Consider the following 18,782-nt stretch of genomic DNA (forward strand, 5'->3'; position numbering starts at 1 on the left):
CCCATTCATCACACTATATACTCCTCTGTTTTGAGAAAGGAAATCCCACTGGCATCAAATGCTGGTGGAATTGGGTGGCACAGTGGCACAGTGGTTAGCCCATCGCGTGTGCACCAGCTCTCCAAATGAGCATCACAACTTACTGCTGCTCCCCTGCCTTTTCCTCGTAACTCCTGCATGTTGCTTCTATTCAAGGAATTGCCTGAAACACTCTTGGATGCCTCGATTGAACCTGCCTCCACATTACTTCAAGGCAGTGCGTTCCAAACCCAAAAAACTCATTGTGTGAAAAAGTTTTTTTTCTCACAATAAAAATGCATGTTCTTCTTCTATATTAAAACACTAGATTTCAGGAAGATTTCAAAATGATGACAGGTTTAGACGGGGCAAGTGGGGACAGATTCGGGTAACTAACAGCTTCGGTGAGTGTTGAAAACTATTGGAATCAAAGACCTTGGCAGGTAAGATTAAGGAGAACCCTAAGGCGTTCTATAAATATGTAAAGAGTAAAAGGATGAGATGTGAAGGAATAGGACCTATAAAAGGTGAAGGTGAGAAAGTCTGTACAGAACCGGAAGAAATAGCAGAGGGGCTTAATGAATATTTTACCTCGGTATTCACGGTGGAAAAAGACCTGAGTGGTTGCACTACAGGATTGAGGCGGACTGAAAAGATTGAGTATGTGGACATTAAGAAAGAGGATGTGTTGGAAATTTTGAATAGCATCAAGATAGATAAGTCGCCGGGACCGGATGGGATGTACCCCAGGTTATTGTGGGAGGCGAGGGAAGAGATTGCAGAGCCTCTGGCGATGATCTTTGCATCGTCGATGGAGACGGGAGAGGTTCCGGAGGATTGGAGAATTGCGGATGTGGTTCCTATATTCAAGAAAGGGAATCGGGATAGCCCAGGAAATTACCGACCGGTGAGTCTAACCTCAGTGGTTGGTAAGTTGATGGAGAAGATCCTGAGGGACAGGATTTATGAACATTTAGAGAAGTTTAGTATGCTCAAAAATAGTCAGCATGGCTTTGACAAAGGCAAATCGTGCCTTACAAGCCTGGTGGAGTTCTTTGAAAATGTGACTAAACATATTGACGAAGGAAAAGCGGTAGATGTGGTTTACATGGACTTCAGCAAGGCGTTCAATAAGGTTCCCCATGCAAGACTTCTCGAGAAAGTGAGAGGGCATGGGATCCAAGGGGTTGTTGCCTTGTGGATTCAGAACTGGCTTGCCTGCAGAAGGCAGAGAGTGGTTGTAGACGGGTCTTTTTCTGAATGGAGGTTGGTCACCAGTAGAGTGCCCCAAGGATCTGTTCTGGGACCCTTGCTGTTTGTCATTTTCATAAATGACCTGGATGAAGAAGTGGAGGGATGGGTTGGTAAGTTTGCCGACGACACGAAGGTTGGTGGTATTGTGGATAGGTTGGAGGGATGTCAGAAACTGCAGCGTGACATAGATAGGATGCAAGACTGGGCGGAGAAGTGGCAGATGGACTTCAACCCGGATAAATGTGTAGTGGTCCATTTTGGCAGGTCAAATGGGATGAAAGAATATAATATCAAGGGTAAAACTCTTAGCAGTGTAGAGGATCAGAAGGACCTTGGGGTCCGGGTCCATAGGATTCTTAAATCGACCTCGCAGAGAAGATTTACAAGGATGTTGCCTGGATTGGTTGGCATGCCTTATGAGGATAGGCTGAGGGAGCTCGGTCTTTTCTCCTTGGAGAGACGAAGGATGAGAGGTGATCTGATAGAGGTGTACAAGATGTTGAGAGGTATAGATCGGGTGGATTCTCGGAGGCTTTTTCCCGGGGCTGAAATGGCTGCTATGAGAAGACACAGGTTTAAGGTGCTGGGGAGTAGGTACCGAGGAGATGTCAGTGGTAAGTTTTTCACTCAGAGGGTTGTGGGTGAGTGGAATCGGCTGCCGTCAGTGGTGGTGCAGGCAAACTCGATAGGGTCTTTTAAGAGACTTCTGAATGAGTACATGGGACTTAATAGGATTGAGGGTTATAGGTAAGCCTATATGTAAGCCTAGGTAGGTAGAGACATGACCGGCACAACTTGTGGGCCGAAGGGCCTGTTTGTGCTGTATTTTTTCTATGTTCTATGTTCTAAAGTGACCACCCATTATGCAGAGTGTACTGCCTTTCCTTCCCTCCACAGAGCTCCGCTTAATCTCTGTGCAGTAATTTTGGAATAAAGTAAAGGTTTATTTATTAGTCACAAGTAAGACTTACATTAACACTGCAATGAAGTTACTGTGAAAATCCCCTAGTCGCCACACTCCAGCGCCTGTTCGGGTCAATGCACCTAACCAGCATGTCTTTTGGACTGTGGGAGGAAACCCACGCAGACACGGGGAGAATGTGCAGACTCCACACAGACCGTGACCCAAGCCGGGAATTGAACCTGGGTCCCTACCGCTGTGAGGCAACAGTGCTAACCACTGTGTCACTATGGAGGCTTGACAATTAAAGTCAGATATATAGAATAAGAAACCATTCTCAGCACAAAGAATTGCGATGTCACACTATGAATACTCAGTGGCTTAAAGTGTTTTGGGACTCCAGTTAGGTTGCTGCTTACATGGTCAATCTGCCAGACAGTTTAACAAGGGCAGGGCAATAGACAGAGGGGATGAACAGCAGCCAATGAGAAGGTGGATAGTGAAGTTGCAGGCAATGCCAAGTGCCTATAAAACTCAGGAAGAGATAGAAACTTTACGCAGCTGAAAGATTGGGAAAGTGAACAAAACAAGAAGACAGAAGCTTCTCGCACAAGACACACAATGAAGTCGTTGTTAGTTCTTTGGGTTCTTTGGACCTCAGCCGATGCTTTCAAAAGGTAAGAGACTGTGTTGTTGCCTGACTGCCGGGAGTTTTAATTCTGAGTTACTGTTCAGCGGCAAAACAAGTCACAATTAGACACAGTTGAACAAATATTAAATGCAAGTTTGAATTAATTGATGTGATTATTCTATCTCTTTATTAATGTTACTGTTTTGTAAATGATTCATTAATGCACTTAACAGCTTCTGTGTGTGTACAAAACCCAACAGTGACTTGTCAAATGTATTTTATTTTAATGACCGTGTTAAGAATTAAGATCTCTGAAGGCGGAAAGGCAGGTTAATAGGGTGGTGAAAAAGGCATATGACACACTCGCCTTTATCAATCGGGGTATAGATTACAAAAGCAGAGAGGTCATGTTGGAGTTGTATAGAACTTTGGTGAGGCCACAGCTGGAGCACTGTGTGCAGTTCTGGTCGCCACATTATAGGGAGGACGTGAACGCAGTGGAGAGGGGGTGCAGAGGAGATTCACCAGGATGCTGCCTGGTGTGGAACCTTTAAGTTATAGAGGTTGGATGGGCTTGGGTTGTTTTCTCTGGAGCAGAGAAGACTGAGGGGGTGACCTGATTGAGGTGTTCAGGATTATGAGGGGCATGGACAGGGTGGATAGGGAGCAGCTGTTCACCTTAGTTGAAGGGTCAGTTACGAAGGGACACAAGTTAAAAGTGAGAGGGTGGGAGGTTTAGGGGGGATGTGAGGAAAAGCTTTTTTACCCAGAGGGTGGTGACAGTCTGGAATGCGCCGCCTGGGAGGATGGTGGAGGCAGCGGGATGCCTCACATCCTTTAAAAAGTACCTGGATGAGTATTTGGCACGCCATAACATTCATGGCCAAGGGCCTAGTGCTGGCAGGTGGGATTAGGTGGGCAGATCAGGGTCTTTCATGAGTTGGTGCAGACTCGATGGACAGAAGGGCCTCTTCTGCACTGTAATATTGTGTGATTCTGTGAAGAATTAGTTGAGATGAAGTTAACACTGTTTTTGTACTCAATGTTGAGAAGACTGCTTTGTGTGAGAGAGCAGAATTGCCACAGACCAAAATGCTATTTCGCCATTGTGAATTCATAGAATCATAGAAACCCTACAGTGCAGAAGGAGGCCATTCGGCCCATCGAGTCTGCACCGACCACAATCCCACCCAGGCCCTACCCCCACATATTTTACCCGCTAATCCCTCTAACCCACGCATCCCAGGACACTAAGGGGCAATTTTTAACCTGGCCAATCAACCTACCCCGCACATCTTTGGACTGTGGGAGGAAACCGGAGCACCCGGAGGAAACCCACGCAGACACGAGGAGAATGTGCAAACTCCACACAGACAGTGACCCGAGCCGGGAATCGAACCCGGGACCCTGGAGCTGTGAAGCAGCAGTGCTAACCACTGTGCTACCGTGCCGCCCCTTTTTGTTCAAAATGTTTAAATTCGTTAAAAAAACCTAATGCGAGAAATTGAAACTATGATTTTTGCTACCTGTCTGATCCTTGCTTTCATTCTCGAATATATTGTTGTCCCCACGGTAAAGAAGCAAGATTTGGCAAATCTCAATTAGTGCAAATTTTCACAATTCATTCAGACTTTCTTTTTTTTTTAAAAAGAAATTGCTCTGTGGGTTTCCTCCGGGTGCTCCGGTTTCCTCCCAAAGTCCAAGGATGTGTGGGCTAGGTTGATTGGCTATGATAAATTGCCCCTTAGTGTCAGGCAGATTAGATTAGCAGGGTAAATATGTGGGGTTATGGGGATCGGGCCTGGGTGGGATTGTTGTTGGTGCAGGGTTGATGGGCTGAATGGCTTCCTTCTGCTCTGAATGGGTTCTATGATTCTATGGTTCATGAGAAACTTGGTTTGTTCTCATTGGAATGGTGCAGGGCAACCTGATAGAAGTCTACAAGATCATGAGGGGCATGGACAGAGTGGATAATCAGAAGCATGCCTTATGAGGATAGGCTGAGGGAGCTCGGTCTTTTCTCCTTGGAGAGACGAAGGATGAGAGGAGACCTAATAGAGGTATATAAGATGTTGAGAGGCATAGATCGGGTGGACTCTCAGAGGCTTTTTCCCAGGGTGGAAATGTCTGCTACGAGAGGACACAGGTTTAAGGTGCTGGCGGGTAGGTACAGGGGAGATGTTAGGGGGATGTTTTTCACACAGAGGGTGGTGGGCGAGTGGAATCGGCTGCCGTCAGTGGTGGTGGAGGCAAACTCAATAGGGTCTTTTAAGAGACTCCTGGATGAGTACATGGAGCTTAATAGGATGGAGGGTTATAGGTAGGTCTAGAAGGTAGGGATGTGTTCGGCACAACTTGTGAGCCGAAGGGCCTGTTTGTGCTGTAGTTTTTCTATGTTTCTATGTTTCTTAAGCTTTTTCCCAGGATGCAAGAGTCAATTACTAGGGGGGCATAGATTTAAGGTGCGAGGCATAAAGTTTAAAGGAGATGTACGAGGCACGTTTTTCACGCAGAGGGTGGTGGGTGCCTGGTACTCACTGCTGGGGGAGGTAGTGGAAGCAGATACAATAGTGACTTTTAAGGGGCATCCGGACAAATATATGAGTAGGATGAAAATAGAGGGACATGGTCCCCGGAAGGGTAGGGGGTTTTAGTCCAGACGGGCAGCACGGTCGGTGCAGGCTTGGAGGGCCGAAGGGTCTGTTCCTGTGCTGTAATTTTCTTTGCTCTTTGATTCAAAGGATCTGAGTGGCTCAGGCAAGGCCGGCATTTGTTGTCTATCATTATTCACCCCTGAACCAAATGCTTGCTGGGCCATTTCAGGGGGCAGTTAAGAGTCAATCGCATCACTGTGGGTCTGGAGTCACATGTAGGCCAGACTGAGTAAGGATGGCAGATTTTTCTCCCTAAAGGTGGGAGTAAGTGAACCGGATGGGTTTTCAACAACAATCGATGGTTGTTGTCATGGACACCGTTACTAATTTAACTCCAGTGAATAAATCTGGAATATACAGCCATGGAGGAATATAAAGGATATGGCATTGAGCAGAGGCCTGAGGTTATGGTAGGTGTCTGGCAGACGGAAGCACTGGTGTGGAATTGATAGTCCAATAGATCTAATGCTTAAATATCTAATAGAGGACATGAGATATTACAAAAGGGAACTATGGGGATATATTTTCTGATCAGTGCTATTTTGGGATGAAAATATGACTGGGGTCTGAAAGGATAATGAGCATCTCAACAGACAGATGTTTTACTGCAATTATATAGGGTGTTGGTGAGGCCATATCTGGAGTATTGTGTGCAGTTTTGGTGTCATTATATGAGGAAGGATGTCCTTGCCATAGAAAGAGTACAACAAAGGTTTACCAGGCTGATTCCTGGGATGGCAGGTGTGTCATATGAGGAGAGACTAAGTTGGTTAGGATTATATTCACAGGAGTTTAGAAGAGTGAGAGGGGATCTCATAGAAACTTATAACATTTTAAGAGAGTGGATTCAGAAAGAATGCTCCCCGAAGGTGGGGAAATCCAGAACCAGGGGTCATAATTTGAGAATAAGGGGTAAACCTTTTAGAACTGAGGTGAGGAGAAATTTCTTCACCCAGAGGGTGGTGAATGTGTGGAATTCACTACCAAGAATGTAGCTGAGGGCAAAACATTGGCCCCGATTTTACCATTGCGTCGTGCCCGAAAATGGGTGCGAAAACTTGGTAAAGTCGGGCGTGAGGCGATTAGCGCGATCCGTGCCCGCGTCCACGCAGATTCCCACTTTACCAAGGCCCAAAAATGGCCGCAATCCGAACCCTGCCCCAAAACAGGCACAACGGGCGATTTAAATATATTTGCATGCATTTAAATTGAATTAATGGGCTGCCCGCCCAACTTTACCAGCATTTCCCCCATTCTCTGGTGGGGGTAGTGGGGTGGGGGGGCGGTGGAGGAGGGAGGCCAGATCATTTTCTGGTGGGGGGAGGGAGGAGGGAGGTGGGTTAGATGTATCTCTCGTGGGGGGGGGCGGGGGGGGGGGGGGGGGGGGGCGCGGATAAGGAGGTCCGCTGCCACTCTGCAGGTGATTGGTGGGGACGGAAATGGGGCAGAGGGTCGCAGTCGGGTCTGGGTAGTGGGGTGGGTGGGTGGATAAGGGGGACAGTTATGTTGTGGGGGTGGGGCGTTGTCTGTGGGGGCCATTGCTCCCGCTTTCTGTTCCCGGGCCGCTTTATCCGCTTTTTGCAGCCTGGGTGCGATGTGACAGGAGAGCGGTTTTCAATTTTTTTTCACTGCCCATGCGCAGTTCAAAGCTCCGATCGGAGCAGCAGCGTTTCGGGCGCGACAAACCCCGCCCACAGCGCGATTCAGACCCGCGATTTTTTTTCAGGCTAAGTGCGTATAGGGGCGTTTGAAAACAGATTTCCAAGTTGGATCTGAATTGCGCTCAGATTCAGCACTTAGAATCAAAATGGTAAAATCGGGCCCATTATGTGATTTCAAGAAGAAATTAGATATCGCTTTTGGGGCTAAAGGGATCAAGGGATATGGGGAGAAGGGGGGGATCAGGATATTGAATTTGATGATCAGCCATGATCAAGATGAATGGTGGAGCAGGCTTGAAGGGCCGAATGGCCTCCTCCCGCTCCTAGTTTCTATGCTTCTACGTTTCTTTGACAAGGAGACAACATGAGAGGGAGAGGGCGGGGGGATGGCAGCAGCTACTCTTGTTCTCTTCCTAGTGGCCAGCTCAGAACTACATCTAAACATTAAGATGTTATTCTACTAAACTCCCTTTTCATGCACAGAAGTCTGCCTTATTTTGTTCATCCTTAGACTTTCCAGAAGAACACTAAGACTCCTTCACTGAGAATGAAAAGGCTGGGTCTGAAATTGAGCTGATTATTGACAAACAATCTAATCTTCTGAAGAAGCTAACCTACGTGCTGGGGCACAACTCCATGTGTGTTGGCCCACGCTCTGACACCTCACCCAAGTGACATTCCATCGTGCAAAAGCACCATTGTCCAAAGCAGCCAATCCGGTTGTAAGTTTGTTCATTTGGTCAAACCTTAGTCCGAGGCTTTGAAACTAGAGGCTGCTTCTTTTGCGGTTCAGGTTGCCCTTGCCGCCATTTCCCAGGGTTCTATTGTGCCAAGTGTTCAGGAGCAGAGTTTGAGTGGGTCACAACGGGTGCAGATTTTCAATCTTCATCAGGGTTTTCTATTTGTGGAAATGCTTTTAGAGTCATAGAGGTTTACAGCATGGGAACAGGCTCTTTGGCCCAACTTCTCCATGCCGCCCTTTTCTCTAACCACTGAACTAGTCTCAATTGCCCGCGTTTGGCCTATATCCCTCTGTTCCCATCCTACCCATGTAACTGTCTAAATGCTTTATAAAAAGACAAAATTGTACCCGCCTCTACTACTGCCTCTGGCAGCTCGTTCCAGACACTCACCACCCTCTGTGTGAGAAAATTGCCCCTCTGGATCCTCTTGTATCTCTCCCCTTTCACCTTAAACCTATGCCCTCTAGTTTTAGACTCCCCTATCTTTGGGAAAAGATGTTGACTATCTACCTTATCAATGCCCCTCATTATTTTATAGACCTCTATAAGATTTTTTTAAAAAAGATTATTCTTCAGTAAATGATGTCTGGCTCTTTCAGAGGAGGGGTTAACCTGCACAGACATTAAGAGCAGGGGCTCTTATCAGGCAGCAGAAATTGGAACTAGCCTAGGGGCACTGAGGCCAAGTTCCCCTCCAGTCCTAAAACTGGGGTTCAAGCCTGGCAGCAGCCTGGTCTGTATGGGCGGGGGTTATCACTGCTGCCTCACAATGCGAGGGACCCGGGTTCGATTCCCGGCTTGGGTCACTGTCTGTGCGGAGTCTGCACATTTTCCCCGTGTCTGCGTGGGTTTCTTCCGGTGCTCCGGTTTCCTCCCACAGTCCAAAAGACATGCTGGTTAGGTTGATTGGCCGTGCTAAATTGCCCCTTAGTGTCCCGGGATTTCTAGGTTAGAGGGATTAGTGGGGTAAATGTGTGGGGTTGTGGGGGTAGAGCTTGGGTTGGGATTGTTGTTAGTGCAGACTTGATGGGTCAAATGGCCTCCTTGTGCACTGTAGGGTTTCTATGATTCTATGATTCTAATGTGTGGGGAGGGCCTGAGTCATTAGTGATGATTGTGCTTTGAAGATACTTTTGCAAATCCCACTTGTATCTGTCCTTCTCACGAATCTCTAGCAGACCCTCATTTTCCCCTCTCTTCCCCCCCTGCCCCCAACTCTCCCAGAAAGACACATTATCCTCAAGCCCTTACCCATCAGGCTGTTTGGGTGCGTGAGAGAGTTTGGACAAGCTTTCCCTGCTATTGGCTATTTTCAGAATCTTGTGTAAACATAAGGAGCTGTGAGTCTTATTTTAGTTCCTGTCTGATAGTTAATTTCACCATCTGGCTGTCGATGCCTTTGACCCCGTTACTGAAGTCACATTTCTCCACCTCATGGACGGCAGAAAGCTTTTACCAACAAGAAACTCGGTTAAAAAATAAGCTTTTAGCGAAAATAAACGGAGTTGATCATCCACAGTTGGCAGAGCTTATTGATCCCTGTAATCTCCCTATCTTCAATAATTGTCAAACGTCTCTCTGTTGTGGAACAACTCCTACCCACCCCCCCCCCCCCCCCCCCGAACACTCCCCCCACCCCACCCACTCCCCCCCCACCCCACTCACTCCCCCCCCACCCCACCCACTCCCCCCCCCACCCCCCCCACCCCACCTCATTCCCCTCGCTGCAGAAGTTGTCATGTTCCCGGGAAGCCTCTTCCCAAGCTTCCGATGGAACCTACACAGAAATAGGCCATTGGAGTTTAGAAAGATAAAGGGGGGGGGGGGGAATCTTATTGAAACTTACAGGATACTGCAAAGCCTGGATAGAGTGGACGTGGAGAGGATGTTTCCACTAGTAGGAAAAACTAGAACCAGAGCGCACAACCTCAGGCTAAAGGGACGATCCTTTAAAACAGAGATGAGGAGGAATTTCTTCAGCCGGAGAGTGGTGAATCTGTGGAACTCTTTGTCGCAGAAGGCTATGGCGGCCAGGTCATTGAGTGTCTTTAAGACAGAGATAGATAGGTTCTTGATTAATAAGGGGATCAGGGGTTATGAGGAAAAGGCAGGAGAATGGGGATGAGAAAAATAATCAGCCATGATTGAATGGCGGAGCAGATTCGATGGGCTGATTGGCCTAATTCTGCTCCTATGTCTTATGGTCATTCAGCCCCTCAGCCTTGCTCCACCAAGCTACCTAAATGAGAAAGGGGTTTTGGTAATATACAGCAACAGACTGAACCCGCATTCGTATCATACAATTCACAATCACAGGACATCCCAAAGAACTTTGTGGGCAATGAGGTACAGAGTGCAATCACTATTGCAATGCAGGAAATGCAGCAGTCAATTTGAACACAGCAAGCTCCTACAAGAGATAAATGTGATATCGGGGCGGCACGGTGGCACAGTGGTTAACACTGCTGCCTCACAGCGCCAGGGACCCGGGTTCGATTCCCGGCATTGGGTCACTGTCTGTGTGGAGTCTGCACGTTCTCCCCACGTCTATGTGGGTTTCCTCCGGGTGCTCCAATTTCCTCCCACAATCCGAAAGACGTGCTGGTTAGGTGCATTGGCCATGCTAAATTCTCCCTCAGTGTACCTGAACAGGCGCTAGAATATGGTGACTAGGGGATTTCCATAGTAAGGTTACTTGTGACATTAATAAATAAACTTAAAAGAAACTTATTGCTAGAGAGTTATATAACTGGGTAGGATGTCAGAGATAATTCTTCTTCAAAAATGCCATGGGTTCTTTTACATCTGTTGAGGATTAACCACAGTAAGGAGTCTAACAACACCAGGGTAAAGTCCAACAGGTTTATTTGGTAGCAAACGTCACTAGCTTTCGGAGTGCTGCTCCTTCGTCAGATGGAGTGGAAATCTTGATGGAGTGTGGCCTTGGCCACAGGATGAAACAAAGACAAGTTATCATGAGAAATACCAAAAAACAAGATATGGTGACATATTACACTAATGAAGGAGAAGGGTTTCTGTTGGAGCAGCGCTCCGAAAGCTAGTGGTGTTTGCTACCAAACAAACCTGTTGGACTTTAACCTGGTGTTGTTAGATTCCTGATGTGTTTACCCCAGTCCAACGCCGGCATCTCCACATCATGAGGATTAACCAGGCAATGCATGGTGAGTACTCAAATCTTCAAAGCTTTTATTCATTGCTAGCAAGGAGAACAGACACAGTGAATTTCACTATGGTGTTCTGTTGATTCATACAGGTAATTAGCAGTTGTAGTTAATTACAGCAAATGAGAAACAAGCAATTTTCTAATCCTTTATTTGCATACATAGTCCACCAATCATAGCATAGCTTTTTGCCCCTTCTTATCCAACAGAAACCCTTCTCCTTCATTAGTGTAATATGTCACCATATCTTGTTTTTTTGGTATTTGTCATGATAACTTGTCTTTGTTTCATCCTGTGGCCAAGGCCGGGAATGCAGTGTTTATGAAACTGACACAAGGTTAGATTAGTCTCTTCACTGAATACAAAGAACAAAGAACAAAGAACAGTACAGCACAGGAAACAGGCCCTTCGGCCCTCCAAGCCTGTGCCGCTCCTTGGTCCAACTAGACCAATTGTTTGTATCCCTCCGTTCCCAGGCTGCTCATGTGACTATCCAGATAAGTCTTAAACGATGTCAGCGTGCCTGCCTCCACCACCCTACTTGGCAGCGCACCCCAGGCCCCCACCACCCTCTGGGTAAAAAACAACCCTCTAATATCTGAGTTATACTTCGCCCCTCTCACCTTGAGCCCGTGACCCCGCATGATCGTCACTTCTGATCTGGGAAAAAGCTTCCCACCGTTCACCCTATCTATCCCCTTCATAACCATTGACATCTGACCATTGGTGGTCAGTAAGAGTGGGAGAGATTCCTGGTATAATAACTCTAGGCGTCAGCTGTAAAGGAACAGTGCTTTATTGTGCAAAATAAAGCAAAGCAAAACCATAAGCCTGTGGTGAACACAAACAGGTCACATCTGGGGCAATGAATAATGGACCCGCTCAGGGGCCTGCTTTCTACAAGGTTGGTTTACAAGCTCCACCTCACCAGGGAGCTCATATTCCATGGGTCCTCCGGGGATGTCAATCAGTAATTCCCCATGTAAGTCCTGGGGTTTATCACACCTGGCCAGCCATGTGGTGGAATCAATGTTAGAGCCTCTACCATCGCTATCCATAGCTTCAGGCTGCACCATGGATATACAAAGAATTTGTCACCACTCTGACTCCCTATGTGAACAGTAACATCAGGGTGGCACAGTGGTTAGCACTGCTGCCTCGCAGTACCAGGAACCCAGATTCATTTCCACCTTGGGTGACTGTCTGCATGGCGTTTGCATGTTCTCCTCATGTCTACGTGGTTTTTCTCCGGGTGCTCCGGTTTCCTTCCACAGTCCAAAGATGTGTGGGTTAGGATGATTGGCCATGCTGAAAAGGGGTATAGATAGGGTGAACAGTTGGAAGTTTTTTCCCAGGGCAGAAATGACAGTCACAAGGGGGGCACAAGTCTAAGGGAAGGAGGGAAAGGTTCAGTGGAGATGTGTGGGGCAAGTTTTTTACACAGAGGTGGTGGGGGGCTGGAATGCACTGCCAAGTGAGGTGGTTGAGGCAGATATGTTAGCGACATTTAAGACTTATCTGGATAGGCACTTGAACAGGTGGGGAATAGAGGGATACAGGTGGTTGGTCTAGGTAGGACAATGTGATCGGCGCAGGCTTGGTGGGTGCTGTACTGTTCTTTGTTCTAAATTGCCCCTTAGTGTCAGGGGGATTAGCAGGGTAAATATGTGGGGTTACGGAGATAAGACTTGGGTGGGACTGTTGTCGGTGCAGGCGTGATGGGCCAAATGGCCTCTTTCTGCACTGTACAAATTCTATGATTCTATGGTCAGCATAATCACATTGCTGTTGCATCCTTAATTGATGAGACTGATGCTTTAACTCAGTGTGATTAATTGACTTGAATGCATTTTCTGATTGCGGTTAAATGAAATGCTGCTGTGCCTCTGGACTCGTTGGATTTGTAAAAGTTACATGTTAGGGATGGATAATTGAGGCTATGGGGGAATTTGAAAACAAGATGAGAATTTTAAAGGCTGCGCTTGTTTGTCAGTGTGGAGCAGTGAGCATGTGCAGACGGCTATGAGATGGCTATGAGCATGTGCAGACGGCTATGAGATGGCTATGAGCATGTGCAGACGGCTATGAGATGGCTATGAGCATGTGCAGACGGCTATGAGATGGCTATGAGCATGTGCAGATGGCTATGAGATGGCTATGAGCATGTGCAGATGGCTATGAGATGGCTATGAGCATGTGCAGATGGCTATGAGATGGCTATGAGCATGTGCAGACGGCTATGAGACGGCCATCTTGCATTAGCCGTGGACACAGTGAAAACAGGAGTGGGAATTGTTCCTTACTCATTTGCCTTCTCTGACCCAGGAACAGTGGGATTTTTACAAAAATGGATTCACGGGATGTGTGGGCGTCGCTGGCTAGGCCAGCATTTATTACCCATCCCTAATTGACCTACAGAAGGTGGTGGTGAGCTGCCTTCTTGAACTGCTGCACTCCCTGAGGTGTAGGTACAGCCACAATGCTATTAGGGAAGGAGTGACTTGGAGGGGAACATCCAGGTGATGGTCTTCCCAGGTTATCTGCTGCTCTTGACCTTCCAGATGGTAGTGGTCGTGGTTTTGGAAAGTGCTGTCTGAGGAGCCTTGGTGAGTTCCCGCCGTGCATCTGGTCTCTATCTGCTGCCACTGTGTGTCGGTGGTGGAGGGAGTGAATGTTTATCGAAGGGGTAGCAATCAAGTGAGCTGCTTTGTCCTAGATGGTGTGAAACTCCTTTAGTGCTGTTGGAGCTGCAGTCATCCAGGCAAGTGGGGAGTATCCCATCACACTCCTGACTTGTGCCTTGTAGATAGTAGACAGGCTTTGGGGAGTCAGGAGGTGAGTTACTCTCTGTAGGATTCCTAGCCTTTGACATGCTGTTGTAGCCACAGTACTTAAATGGCTGGTCCAGTTTAGTTTCTGGATGTTGATAGTGGGGTGAGTGTCCCAGAGCCTCACGGACTGACTAGATTCAGCGCAAATGTTGGATCCGTAGATCAAACCTGAGTCTTTGCCAGTTTGTGTAACTTAGCGTCACATTTGGAAGTGGAAGGAGCCAGTGGACCCAGCGCAAGTCCCTTTTTTAAAAACAAAATCTATTTAATTTGCATGAGAAGAAAAACAAAATATTGCAGATCCTGGAAACAAAAACAGAAAGTGCTGGAAATACTCAGCAGGTCTGGCAGCCTCTATGTAATTTACACCCTGGCACAGTCCAGGTGATACTGTGCCAATTTATAATAACAACTTAGCATTTTAAATGTGTTGAAACAGTCCAAGGCACTTCACAGGAGCAATACCAGACAACATTTGACAGTGCGGATCCAATAAGGAGATATTGTGAATCAGTACGGTGGAACGGTGGTTAGCACTGCTGCCTCACAGCGCCAGGGACCCGGGTTCGATTCCAACCTTGAGTCACTGTCCATGTGGAGTTTGCACGTTCTCCCCGTATCTGTGTGAGTTTCCTCTGGGTGCTCCGGTTTCCTCCCACAGTCTAAAAGACGTGCTGGTTAGGTGCATTGGCAATGCTAAATTCTCCCTCGGTGTACCCGAACAGGTGCCGGAGTGTGGTGACTAGGGAGTTTTCACAGTAACTTCATTGCAGTGTTAATGTAAGCCTACTTGTGACACTAAGAAATAAAATAAACTAAGTTAATCCCCCGAGCCTACACATCTTTGGACACTAAGGGGCAATTTAGCATGGCCAATCCACCTAACCTGCACATCTTTGGACTGTGGGAAGAAACCGGAGCACCCGGGGGAAACCCACGCAGACACGGGGAGAATGTGCACACTCCACACAGATAGAGACCTGAGGCCAGAATTCAACCCGGGTCCCTGGTGCTGTGAGGCAGCAGTGCTGACCACTGTGCCATCATGCCAGGCCATTTACATCGAAATATAGAAAACTACAGCACAAAACAGGCCCTTCGGCACAAGTTGTGCCGAACATATCCCTACCTTCTAGGCCTACCTATAACCCTCCATCCTATTAAGTCCCATGTACTATTTGACTGATAAAATTTGTAAAAGTTCATTACAAAGCATTTTGAATTTAAAATTACAGAAAGTGCAATAAAATTCAACTTTTCTCTCTACAGCAAGCTGCACTGAGTGTTCTGAGTACCATTTCAATGTTCTTACTATGCATAGTGTATAGTCCACGTCAGGCATACAGCGTGAGGGGTTCTACACACTTTCCAGACTCTCGGTGTACTCTCGACTAAGGACAGGCATGGTGGGACTAATTGGATATTCCAGCAAAGAGCTAGCATGGGAAAAATGGCCCAAATGGTCTCCTATGCAGTGTGATTCAATGGTAAAGGCCTCTGTCTGGCCTGTTCACACCTTTCAAGTTCTAACCTGCCAATTATTCAGACCCCTGTTAATCCCTGAATGATCATTAACTACCAGGGCGTATTAGCATTTAGATTGCTTTTTGTGCTAATATCATCTGCATCATGGAACCAAACCCGCAACCCCTGGATGTTCATTAACGATCAGAGAATATTTGCATTTAAATTGCTCTTTGTACAAATGCAATTAACATTGCATAAATATATAATCCTGTCAACTCGAGAGAAAATTGAAAATCATCAACTACTTTTCACCCAAACCCGTTGCATGAAGCGGGAGTAACTGATTCTGGCCGTGCTGTTTATACCGTCCACCGCAACTTTCACCAATTCACGTGATGTGTGCCTTCCCACCGTGTTTACATGCCGATTCTCCCACCTTGCATTATATTGGTGACTTGAACAGTGTTCTGGTCCACAAGTAATATTTTAACTTGAACCAAATTTATTTGCCCTTATTTGCGGAAGGATATATTGGCCTTGGAGGGAGTGCAGAGAAGGTTCACCAGGTTGATACCAGAGATGAGGGGTGTTGGTTATGAGGAGAGACTGAACTGATTGGGTTTGTATTCGTTGGAATTTAGAAGGCTGAGGGGGGATCTTATAGAGACCTATAAGATAATGAAGGGGCTGGATAGGGTAGAGGTGGAGAGATTCTTTCCACTTAGAAAGGAAGCTAGAACTAGAGGGCACAGCCTCAAAATAAAGGGGGGTCAGTTTAGGACAGAGTTGAGGAGGAACTTCTTCTCTCAGAGGGTGGTGAATCTCTGGAATTCTCTGCCCACTGAAGTGGTGGAGGCTACCTCGTTGAATATGTTTAAATCACGGATAGATGGATTGCTGATCGGTAAGGGAATTAGGGGTTATAGGGATCAGGCGGGTAAGTGGAACTGATCCACTTCAGATCAGCCATGATCTTATTGAATGGTGGGGCAGGCTCGGGGGGCTAGATGGCCTACTCCTGCTCCTATTTCTTATGTTCTTATGTTCTTAAATGTCAATTGAATGTATTCAAGAGGCGGCTGGGTATAGCACTTGGGGCAAATGGGATCAAACATAATGGAGAAAAAGCGGGATTAGGCTATTGAGTTGGACGATCAGCCATGATCATGGTAAATGGGGGAGCAGGCTCAAAGGGCCGAATGGCCTCCTCCTGCTCCTATCTTCTATGTTTCTATATTTCTATAGAGGTATCTACGGCACAGAAAAAAGCTGCCCATTCGGCCCATTGAGTATCTTCTGGTTCTCCGTGGAGCTATCGAATCAATCCCTCGCTCGACCCCTGTAGCCCTGTATGTGTCTATCCATTCCTTGTGAAGTCATGGATTGTTTCTGCTTCCACCACCGTCGTTGCCACCCACTGCGCAAAGAAAATAGAATAGAACCTAAGAACCCCTACTGTGCAGAAGGAGGCCATTCGACCTATCGAGCTTGCACCGACCACAATCCCACCCAGGCCCTATCCCCTTAATCCCAAATATTTACCCTACTAGTTCCCCCTGACACTAAGGGGCAATTTAGCATGACCAATAAACCTAACCCATACATCTTTGGAGTGCGGGAGGAAACCTGAGCACCGGGGGAAACCCACACAGACACGGAGAGAACTTGCAAACTCCACACAGACAGTGACCCAAGGTCAGAATTGAACCTGGGTCCCTGGCGCTGTGGGACAGCAGTGCTAACCACTGTGCCACCCTGCATCTCTTGCCATAACTCTGTGACCCTCCAGTCCTGTACCATCAGCTAATTGGATGAGTTTCTTCCTCACCTACTTTATCTAAACCTGCTATAATCTTGAACTAATCCATCAAATCTCCCTTCAATCTCCTTCATTCCAAAGAGAACAAATCCAACCTTTGCAAGCTAACCTTGTGAGTAAAATCTCTCATCCCTGGAATTATTCTGGTAAATCTCCTCTGCACCATCGCAAGAATCCTCACATCCCTCCTGAAGGGCGGTGACAAGAGTTGAACTCAATATTCCAGTTGGATCCTAACCAGAACTTGATAAAGGTCCAGTGGAACTTCCCTGCTTTTGTACTCAATGGCCAGAATTTAATGTCCTCCATTGTGGCAAATTGGGTGTCAGGGGAACATTTCATTTGGTGTAAGGATGGGGGATGTGGACCCTTCCATCTTCTAGCCACTGCCTCAATTTAGTCTATGTTGGGAAGGCTTGTGGATGGTTTTATATTCTCCAGCACTGATTGAGACCCTGTATTACAAAAAACAAAGAACAAAGAAAATTACAGCACAGGAAAAGGCCCTTCGGCCCTCCAAGCCTGCACCGACCCTGCTGCCCGACTGAACTAAAACCACCTGCCCTTCCAGGGACCGTATCCCTCCATACCCATCCTATTCATGTATTTGTCAAGACGCCCCTTAAAAGTCACTGTCGTACCTGCTTCCACTACCGCCCCCTACAGCGAGTTCCAGGCACCCACCATCCTCTGTGTAAAAAATCTGCTTTGTACATCTACTGGTTGTCAATCAGTGGCAGGTGGGGAGCACCAAAAGCAAATGGTGCCATGTTCCCTCGTTGGCTTCTTGGTTGGGAGAGGGGGAGGATGGTGGCGGGGTGGGGGTGAGTGGGGGGGAAGCTTTGTCAGGCAGTGCCTGATTGATGGTACTGACATTGGGAAGGGACAGGCCCAGTTGAGAATCACCCTCTACCCTTGCTTCTGACCTTCCTCTCTCTCCCGCAGCACACCCATCCCATGACCACCCCCCACATCCAATTTCTCCCCCCCCCCACAGCTTATCATCTTTGCCTTGGCACATGCTAATCCTAGATGAGTGCAGTACCAGAAATAGCCACTGCTACTCGGTGGCACTGCCGAGCAATGAAGCGTGAGGAAACTGGAGCAACCAGAGAAAACCCACGCAGACACGGGGAGAACGTGCAAACTCTACACTCTACATTCATTACCACAGAAAGTAGTTGAGGCCAAAACATTGCGTGATTTCAGGAATAAATTAGATATAGCTCTTGGGGCTAAAGGGATCAAGGGATAAAAGTGGAATCAGGATATTGAATTTGATGATCAGCCATGATCAAATTGAAAGGTGGAGCCGAATGGCCTCCTCCTGCTGCCATTCTCTGTTTGATTGACCAGAATTCCCTACCCCGGAGAGCTGTGTATAATCAGTCATTTGAGATGTTCGTGGCAGAGGTGGATAGATAAATGGGTTCCCAGGATTTTAAAAGGAAACAGCGGGTGCGGTGGAGAGGTGGGGGGCAGGGGGGGGGGGGCGGAGGAGGGGAGGGGGCGCAGGAGGGGGGGGGCGCGGGGGGGGGGGGGGGTGCGTGAAGGGGGGGGGGGGTGAGGGGGGGTTAGTGGATTTCCAAGCCTCGGGGTCATTCATCCAACTTGATCTGGT

At 47.4% G+C, this 18,782-nt stretch overlaps 1 protein-coding gene across 1 annotated transcript in view; it reads left to right on the top strand.

Moving 5' to 3' along the window:
- The first annotated feature begins 2,724 nt into the window (after window positions 1-2,724).
- Window positions 2,725-18,782, top strand: part of ren (renin) — a 72,661-nt gene continuing 56,603 nt past the window's right edge. Inside the window, exon 1 of the mRNA XM_078242120.1 lies at window positions 2,725-2,850. Within this exon, the coding sequence (XP_078098246.1) occupies window positions 2,795-2,850 (56 nt within the window). The 5' untranslated portion in view covers window positions 2,725-2,794. The remainder of the gene's footprint in view (window positions 2,851-18,782) is intronic.

Source organism: Mustelus asterias, chromosome 25, assembly GCF_964213995.1.
Source record: "Mustelus asterias chromosome 25, sMusAst1.hap1.1, whole genome shotgun sequence".
Taxonomy (NCBI): domain Eukaryota; kingdom Metazoa; phylum Chordata; class Chondrichthyes; order Carcharhiniformes; family Triakidae; genus Mustelus; species Mustelus asterias.